The sequence below is a fragment of the Bicyclus anynana genome, chromosome 12, assembly GCF_947172395.1.
Source record: "Bicyclus anynana chromosome 12, ilBicAnyn1.1, whole genome shotgun sequence".
NCBI lineage: Eukaryota > Metazoa > Arthropoda > Insecta > Lepidoptera > Nymphalidae > Bicyclus > Bicyclus anynana.
The window spans coordinates 14,844,764-14,855,502 of NC_069094.1; the positions used below are offsets into that span (position 1 = coordinate 14,844,764).

Sequence of the window (10,739 nt, forward strand, 5' to 3'; positions counted from 1 at the left end):
ATAATTAAATTAATGTATTTGTTCATAGATGGCTATCTACGGTGTCGCGCAAAGTATACCAGACCGCAGTCTAGTCTCCGATATCACGAAGTACTTCATAGACTCCATGTACTACCTGCCCAAGCCGGAGGACAGCGAACTGTAGGCCTTCGACTAGTGGACACCTGTGACTCTGTCTGCGTATACTTTCTGATTTTCATGATTTCTTGCAGGATTTATCCATACTAACATTATAAAGATTCGTATTAGAAACGATCTTCACCCATGTATTGGATGAAAAGTGATGTATATCAATGGAATGTCCCAATTTTGTATGGAGGCTGGGCCTTTAACAAGTAAAGAACAAATTATTTTTATCATAAAAGAACATAAAATATAGGGCATTTTCTTATTAATGAAATAAAATGTATTTTTTTCATTAGCTGACAACATTACTATCAATAGAATTTTTATCATCGCGTTCGTTTAAGGAATTTTTAAATCAATAGGCTACTCGCCTGCTGTACAAAACTAAGAAGATTTTTTTGTATAGTAGTAGTTTAGACGCCTAGAAACTCTAATCACATTTTTATTTGTGAAAATAATCTCGTATTTGTAATATTTTTATAAAACAAAATTGTATTTTTATCACGTCACCGCAAACGCCATTCATAAACTGTAACGTCATTCGCTACAAGGCATCGGTTTGTGATTGGCGCTTGCGGTGACGTGATATAATCACATCACTGCAAACGCCATCAACTGGCTCTTAAAAAATAAATAAACAATGTCTGCTACGAGTAAATAACGTAATGGATTTAATTACTTTTATTGGCAGATTTTTATTCCGAAGTTCAACAGTAAAAATGTTTTAATAAATAACAATTATTTAAAAATTGGATATTTTTAGTACATTTACATTTTCCGCAAAATTTTGAGTTAGGACTGGGTCAGGATTTGGCATTCTCCTTTGATGTTAAATACTTTTGATCCAATAAACACATGTGTGAAGATTCTCTTTACTGGTCACATTTTAACACCTCAGACTAACACACAAACGCGTCTTTCTTTACCTTACTACTATACCAAAATCAAACTTTCTTCCAAAAATATAACTTGTTTTCTGATGCTTTTATGTACTATAGGTATATTTTATTTGCCTTATTGTTGGACTATTGTTTATTTGGAGAATAAAATATATAATCTATATAAGATTATGTAATTAAATATGTAACTTCCCAGTCTAGTCGACTGTAAATTTGTGATTTATATAAATTTTTGTGGGTATTTTAAAGTTTTATAAATTTGTTAAGTATATGTAAGATTTTGAAAAATTTACGCATCAAACACGTACAAGTGTAGGTACATAATTTTATTAAACATTCCGCCATTGACCTCTTATAATAAAAGGACGCACAATCATATAAAATTCACTTAAAATACTGGCCAATTTTGCTTTGACAGTTTTATTGGTAAAGAAAATTAAACATCCCAAATTCAGAGCAAATTCAACCTTGAATATGGAGTTTAAGGTTGAATTTGCAAATTCGACTACTTAAATTGAGTGCCAAGAAGTTGTGTTGGGCACTGATTGATCGGGGATGTTTTTTGGTCGCTGATTATGCATCCACTTTTTAATAGGAGATCGATGCATTTCGCTCAAACATGTCAACGTACAAATACAAATAAATACAAAATACAAATACAAAAATCTTTAATGGTTTTTATACAAGTACTTTAATACAAGTTTTTATAAATTATAAATTGCATTGTTGAAACCTTCTTTTGGGCATAATGGTGCCTGTGACAGAAGGCCTTACTCTTCCATAGCCAACGTACAATTATACTCTAAACGTTTCCTTGAAATGACGTTTTTTATCAGGTTAGTTTTATGTGTTATTGATAGCATAATATCTTGTATTTATTTATACGACCAAACGCTGTATTATAAGGCTTTTTTTTTGTTATAGACTTAGACTTTCCGTCTCGAAATGGTCTCGAAGGCCCTATCAGTAGGCCGTAAATGACCCACGATCTCAGACTAGTTACATAAGGACCTGTCTCGCAAAACGTTATTTTTCTCTCAAAGTATATGATCAACGATCCAATGCGATTATAAAAACTGTCTCTGTAGAATGGATGTTTCATAGTTGTAATCGTGTCCGACGGTGAAAGAGCTCTGTAAAGATACATTTTTGTACAGTTAAATGGTGTAAAAAATGGTCGAAAACGTTTAGTTTTGTACAAGTAAATATATTAATTTAATACCTAATCTGAGCTCATTTTCCTCGAAAAATGACAGACAATTTTGATCGTGAATTTGGTTGCTTTATGTAATTAGTCTGAGTCTGAGCCCACGATATAAATCTCTTAAAGAGAATAAGACAATTTGTTAGTTGACTCATATAAAATTTAATATAAACAATAATAATTTCGTATAGTACATGGAAGAACGGTCCGAAATATTGATATTAATAAAAGACCAGGATTTTTATAAAAAACTTAATTTAAAAATAATGTATTTCTAATTTTTTATTTTTCATACGTCAAACTAAGGCATGTCCAATTTTTTGCTTCTCTCAGTCTTGCTATATTAGATGCTTTAGCGTTTACGGGTTTACGTGACGTCATGGCACAGATAAAACATAGATCATCATGGCCGTTGCCGAGCGTTTTGTCTCGTATTGTCAAAAAATATTTAAATTTTCTATGTATTATTTGTATCAAAAAAAATTAGATATTTTTTTTTCAATCTAGTAGAACGATAATCAACAATATAAAAAATTATTTAAAAAAAAGTATCAACTAACCTATTGGGCCGACCAATAGGCGACTCGGCCGTAAATGTTGCTCGCTCTATCGTCCTATTGCAACTTGCAACTTCGTTCGTAACACTCCCGATGTTCCGCGCTGGCCGGGGCGCGTGTAGCGATGAATGAAGAACCCACGACTGATGCACGTCACTTCACCGCACGCACGATTTCACACCCGCCCAGTCTTTTTCCCCGTCGCCCGTATGAAAATTATTTATTTATATGTTTAACTAATAATGATTTTTTAAACAAATAATAATATTGGAACAGAATTATAATTTATTGTCATAAATAACTATTGTTACTTGTAAGATCAGTTCGGCTAAGATCGTCAGTCGGGTAAGTCCGTCAGTTTAGTATTTTTATACTGAGACAATTTGATTAGTTGATAGGTGTTGTAGGTTAATACATACTTTATCACGTAGTGTGATAAACCTGATATAAATCATTTTAGAAATGGCCAATAATATCATTGAATGAAAATTTAAATAAGCTGTGCCGATCTAATTGACTAACTTTATTAAGATAAGTATCCTTAATTCAATTTAATTTTATTAAAATAAATATATTGAATGTTATATTAGTAAAACTTATTTACTGAGTGTCAAGGTATTTTAAATAAAATAAAATAGAATCGTGACCAAATTAATCATTTATTTCTTTAATTGAACAGTATTACTTTTAATTTTAGTGACTCTACCGCCAGTTCGGAAAGTGCAGTCTCTTGTTGAGAAGAACGGCAAGAAACTCAACAAATGCTCTTTTAAAGTATTGGTTAATTACAATTACAATATATAGGATAATAATTAATACCTTGAAATAGATAATTCAATTAAGTCTTAACTTCAAGACAAATCAAAATAACATTAACCATTATTACAATACAAATATACAACGACGTAATTAGGTACTATATAATGTCGTTGCAAATATACCTAATTTCACATTAGTAATATTCGGATGTTATAACTTATCGTTACAACAATACAACATAATAAAATACAGTTTACAATAAAGATATTATATATAAAATACTTAGCTTTCATAAAACAGCCTCAGAAACACAGGAAGACACCATAACAACAACAATAATTAATATTTTCTATCACACCGGCCAAGACGCCATTTCGTCATCCAGCCTAAACATCACAATCCTTTTCCAAACGCCTATTGGCTAATATTGCTTCTCCATTTGTTTGCAATAGACCAATCACACGCCATCTGCTCAAACTGACCACAGATTTACTTGATACCGCGTATCCCGACGCTCCGTGTCTATGCCAGTTATTCCTCATTACGTAGAATCATTCTTAGTAGTTCCTACCAGTGTTACCATATTCCAATGACTTTTATAATGACAACTATTACTTCTATTTACTTTTTAATTACAATAATGTCAGATTTATATTCTAAGTTTTACTTTAAATAATATATGAAGAATTATCGAAACAGTATAATTAAGAATATAAAACACGGAAATAATAATAATAAATGTAAATGACTTATTATGTTCTACGTAATGATATTTGAATTTCAATTTAAATAGAACACGTGACGTCATATTTGATCACCTAAACTTTGAAATTCGTCATGTAACATAACTGTTTGTATTTTCATTTAAACTTTATTATTTAATACAAAAATACTATCTAAATATTAAATAATATTTAATTAACGTAATAATTATCTCATAGGTCTAATTTCACAATGAATCATACACATATTATCAATCAGCTTATCAGCTCAACTTTCAGCTATATTTATTTTTCACTACTTTATAAAATAATCTATCACGGCCAGACTGACAAGTACTTCGCTCTCGAAGTACTCTCACTTTTTTATTTTTTTTTTTCTTTTTCTTTTTCTTTTTCATTTTTTTTTTTTTTTTATTTTTTTTTTTTTTTTTTTCAACTCATTCGTGGATTATGAACATGAATAATATATAAAAATAATGATGCGATGAAAATGAATGAGATGATTGAAAATGTGTAGTTTTTATAATGAACATGACATGAATGAATCTTTCCTTCGCTCTCGAAGTACTTATTGTTAGTAACCTCATTCGTGGACATGAATATAAAATGAATAATGAGATGCAAATGAATAAGGTGAATGAAACGAAAGTAAAAGTTGTTAGTAATGGACATGACGTGAATGAATCTTTCCTTCGATCTCGAAGTACTTATTGTTAGTAACCTCATTCGTGGATTATGAACCTAACTGAACAATGATGAGGTGAAGATGAATGAAATGAGAAATAAATAAAATAAAATGAGTAGTTAGTAATGAACATGAAATGAAATGAAACGATGGACCATTGCCATCACACACATGATTTTTCAAAACATCTCCGGCCTTCAACACAGCACCTATCACCCGCTGCCGGTGAAATAACAGTGAAGTGTCAGGGCAGAGACACAGCGATCCGTGATATTATATTTCATATATATTTTCATTTCCGTGACATTGGCATTTTCAGTCATAGTTATAGTCTCAATTTAAGTCATAGTCATGTCACATTTAAATCAATATATTTTGTTTTTGTGTATGGTCCTTTGTAAACAAAAATAATATTTTTTATATGAACAACAATTATTCAAGTAATAACTTCAAATATTACAACTGTAGATATAAATTTTTGATTTGATTTTAAAATTTAAAACAGGAAAATTCCATTCTGCATTTTTTTTAAGCCAATGTACCTGTTTATGAATCTATTTAATACATACCATGTTACTCAATGTTTTGATTGTTTAAAATACTGATTTTGGTGTAAATCATTTGCATAGACATAGTGAACTAATCATTTATATAATGCAAATAAGATAACTGTCACAGCGGCTGATAGAGGTGAAATTTAACACAAAACAAAATTTCGAGTCAGTAACATAGACACACTTTTCATTTAACCGCTATTGTTGACGTAAGACTAACCAAGCCATGGCTTGAGCATCAGTGAAATTGATTACATAAAGCAGCATAATACATACTAAACATGAAACTAATTTAATTAAAGTTGTTATTTACAAAAACACAGCTAAAAAATAAATGTCAAATTTTTTGCCATTAAGCAAAATTTTTTTTTTTCTTTTTTTTTTTTTCTTGTCTCTTTCTTCTCCAAATGATATTCAGTTTACTTAATATTCAAGATAATTTGTTGCAATAATCTAATAATCTATCATGGCCTCGGGAAGAAAAAACTAATATTTATATTCATTATTCACATGATTGCCGAAACTCTTAAATGATTATCTTTGATTCATAATTCATAATTCTTTATTTGCAAATTGTTAAATAAAGATCTTGATATAAATGTTGGCATACAATTTGCTACAAAATAGCATGCAAATTTAAAAAATAATCTTATAACTAAATTACATTGTCTATAATACACTATAATTATTGAAATTTACTTAATGACTATGATGTTAAAATTATTAAATTATTACTATGTCCGTTATACGTTAATTATTATTGTTTGTCAGTTAAATAGTCTTTGATAGTGTAATACCGTTTTTTTAACAATAGTTCTTTGATTTTAATTTTAAATAAAGCAACACTTAAATTTCTATCAGCTAATTTTGCTGGTAATTTGTTGTAAATTAGAGGTGCCATATGAAAAATGCTATTGCCATATAATGAAGTATTATGATGAGTGAAGCAGATTTTGTTTTTCCTCCGTGCTTTATCTGAATATTTAAATAGGTGTTTATGTAATTTGACAAATACTAAAACCTCGTAAATGTATAAACATGGACAGGTTAGAACTTTAAATTTATCAAAATATGGCTTGCGGGAATCTGTGGGCTTTAAATACTCTGTCTCGGTCATAAGAATTACCCCAGAAAATAATTCCATATCGTATAGTAGCTGTTACGTAGGCATTGTACGCTACAATTACTGCTGACTGGTTAACTACCTTGGACAACATATATAATGCATATGAAAATTGGCTTAGCTTTAAACATAAATTGTCTGTGTGTTCCTCCAATTAAGACTGTCATCAATATCGAGACCTAAAAATTTAGTATGTGTTGTTTCGGAAATTTTTTTACCTAAATAATTAATGTCTAATTGTAATTTATTACGTCTATTTGCATATGTCATAATTTTTGTTTTGTCAAGATTAATAATTAAATTGTTACATGTCAACCAATTAATAATATGTCTTAAAGTATAATTTATGTCATCTTCTAATGAAATTTGTGGATCACCAATAAAAATTACCGTACTATCATCAGCAAATAAAACCATCCTATGATCAGTTACTGTAGGAAAATCGTTTATATAAGTTATAAACAGTAGTGGGCCTAATATACTTCCCTGCGGCACCCCAGTTGTTACTGTTTTGGACTCTGACGTATAAGCTGTCTCAATTTTATTATTTTTATCTATTCTAGTTATTTGAGTAATTTGTTGCCTACCAGTTAAATACGAATTGATTAGTGCCAAAGCATTACCCCTTACCCCATACACATCCAATTTATCAATTAAAGTTTTATAGTCAAATGATTTCGTCAGGTCCATAAAAAGCGCACAAACCGGTTTCCTTTTATCAACACTTGTCATTATCCCCTCTAAAAATGTATATATGGCCAAATTTATAGATTTATTTTTCCTAAAACCAACTTGTTCTTCTGCGAAAACATCATAACGCTCAAAATAGTCATTCAGATTATTAATTTCCAATTAATAATCTAAATTATTATTATTTTCCATTATTTTTGAAAAAATGGGAATCAATGATATCGGCCGATAACAATCCATATTTTCACTGTCCTCTTTTTTAAAGAGTGGTTTAACGATAGAAACTTTTAATTTTTCCGGAAATATACCATTCTCAATACACAAATTTATCAAGTAACTTAATACTGGTGATATTATATCGGAAACATATTTAACTACTTTAGTATTGATTTCATCATACCCACAACTGTTAGTTTTTTCAATGATTGTATAATATTTTTTATTTGTGAAGGTGTACTAGGGTTCATGAAAATTGAGTTTGATTTATTCCAAGAAGTGTTATTTTTAGTATTATTTATTTTAACAGTTTTACGATTAAGGAAGTTTTCATTGAATGCCTGTGCTATCTCTTGAGGATTTTGGATTACTATTCCATCTCTTTTAATCTTATTTTTATTATTGTTATTGCTGCGTTTTACTTTTAAATTATTTATAATATTCCAAGTAGCCTTGGACTTATTCTGTGAAGTTTTAATTTTATAATCATTTTGAGATTTTTGAGTTAATTGAATAATTTTCTTTAACCTTTTCCCATATAATATAAAATTTTGTTTATTCTTATTAGTCGGTTTTTTCCTATATTGCCATATTGATATTTTATAATTGTGATATTTCCAAATTATCAAAACCGTTCGGCCATTCTAAATACTGAACTTTTATAACACAGATCCCACAAGTGGGGCATAAAAAAAATATATCATTAAATATTAAATTTAAAAAAAATTATGTTGTACAGGATGGCTGTAGATCAAACAGAAATAAAACGGAATAACTTTCGACAAAACATTTGAATTGCCTGTCGCTGCACTTTTTATCTACACACTTATCCGTCGCAATGGAGTTTGTTAGCTTGCTCCAGCTTTTGGCATCTTTTTCATTGCTCTTTTGACCGAAGTATGTCATCACAGCTTCACCGCTGCGTTTGTGCGTCAGAACAGATTGAAGTATTTTTAAGAAAACTTTCCAGCAGCGTGGAATCATCGCTCGCTCCAACGCTTTCCTTAAACAGTAAAAAAAAAATGTATTAGCTAATTTTATTCGATCACCACTTCTGATATGAAAATTATTTATTTATATGTTTAACTAATAATGATTTTTTAAACAAATAATAATATTGGAACAGAATTATAATTTATTGTCATAAATAACTATTGTTACTTGTAAGATCAGTTCGGCTAAGATCGTCAGTCGGGTAAGTCCGTCAGTTTAGTATTTTTATACTGAGACAATTTGATTAGTTGATAGGTGTTGTAGGTTAATACATACTTTATCACGTAGTGTGATAAACCTGATATAAATCATTTTAGAAATGGCCAATAATATCATTGAATGAAAATTTAAATAAGCTGTGCCGATCTAATTGACTAACTTTATTAAGATAAGTATCCTTAATTCAATTTAATTTTATTAAAATAAATATATTGAATGTTATATTAGTAAAACTTATTTACTGAGTGTCAAGGTATTTTAAATAAAATAAAATAGAATCGTGACCAAATTAATCATTTATTTCTTTAATTGAACAGTATTACTTTTAATTTTAGTGACTCTACCGCCAGTTCGGAAAGTGCAGTCTCTTGTTGAGAAGAACGGCAAGAAACTCAACAAATGCTCTTTTAAAGTATTGGTTAATTACAATTACAATATATAGGATAATAATTAATACCTTGAAATAGATAATTCAATTAAGTCTTAACTTCAAGACAAATCAAAATAACATTAACCATTATTACAATACAAATATACAACGACGTAATTAGGTACTATATAATGTCGTTGCAAATATACCTAATTTCACATTAGTAATATTCGGATGTTATAACTTATCGTTACAACAATACAACATAATAAAATACAGTTTACAATAAAGATATTATATATAAAATACTTAGCTTTCATAAAACAGGCTCAGAAACACAGGAAGACACCATAACAACAACAATAATTAATATTTTCTATCACACCGGCCAAGACGCCATTTCGTCATCCAGCCTAAACATCACAATCCTTTTCCAAACGCCTATTGGCTAATATTGCTTCTCCATTTGTTTGCAATAGACCAATCACACGCCATCTGCTCAAACTGACCACAGATTTACTTGATACCGCGTATCCCGACGCTCCGTGTCTATGCCAGTTATTCCTCATTACGTAGAATCATTCTTAGTAGTTCCTACCAGTGTTACCATATTCCAATGACTTTTATAATGACAACTATTACTTCTATTTACTTTTTAATTACAATAATGTCAGATTTATATTCTAAGTTTTACTTTAAATAATATATGAAGAATTATCGAAACAGTATAATTAAGAATATAAAACACGGAAATAATAATAATAAATGTAAATGACTTATTATGTTCTACGTAATGATATTTGAATTTCAATTTAAATAGAACACGTGACGTCATATTTGATCACCTAAACTTTGAAATTCGTCATGTAACATAACTGTTTGTATTTTCATTTAAACTTTATTATTTAATACAAAAATACTATCTAAATATTAAATAATATTTAATTAACGTAATAATTATCTCATAGGTCTAATTTCACAATGAATCATACACATATTATCAATCAGCTTATCAGCTCAACTTTCAGCTATATTTATTTTTCACTACTTTATAAAATAATCTATCACCCGCATATCATGGGAGTGTCATCAACATACTTGCCAGACTACAGACCTACATGTCTATTTAAATGTGCAATAGATTAACTTAAGATTTTTTGTAATACATTTTTGTAATATACTCTGTAATTACAGTAATAGGTAACTGTATAGCTATACGCCAAGCGATATATTTATTATGTTTCAGCTTTTATCCTTAGCATTTGTAAGTAGTGTAAGTTACTATAATCCAATATTATATGTAAATAGTGTATTCAATAAATGTGTCAAATATGTGTAAATATTGGTTTTATTACGCTGATGCCAATATTGACAACGATTGGTGAAAAAGTCTGTACTGCAGAAACATAGGTAAAGTAAACGCCAAACGGCATAGTAAGTTGAAGTCAGTTGAACTATTGATGCTCAGTAACAGTGGCGTAGCAACCCGTGGAGGGGCACTGTATCAAAATTAGTTGGGGGGCCCAGGGTAAAGATTACTCACAAATGAAACAAAAATTCTTGCATAATATAAATAAGACAGTGTAACAAAAAAAAAGTAACTTGTGTAGGATGTTTCCGTT

General features: G+C 29.4%; 1 protein-coding gene across 1 annotated transcript in view; it reads left to right on the forward strand.

Moving 5' to 3' along the window:
* LOC112056880 (sphingosine-1-phosphate lyase) overlaps positions 1 to 10,457 on the forward strand; it is a 29,183-nt gene extending 18,726 nt beyond the window's left edge. Inside the window, exon 11 of the mRNA XM_052884778.1 lies at positions 29 to 10,457. Within this exon, the coding sequence (XP_052740738.1) occupies positions 29 to 145 (117 nt within the window). The 3' untranslated portion in view covers positions 146 to 10,457. The remainder of the gene's footprint in view (positions 1 to 28) is intronic.
* The last annotated feature ends 282 nt before the right edge of the window (positions 10,458 to 10,739 follow it).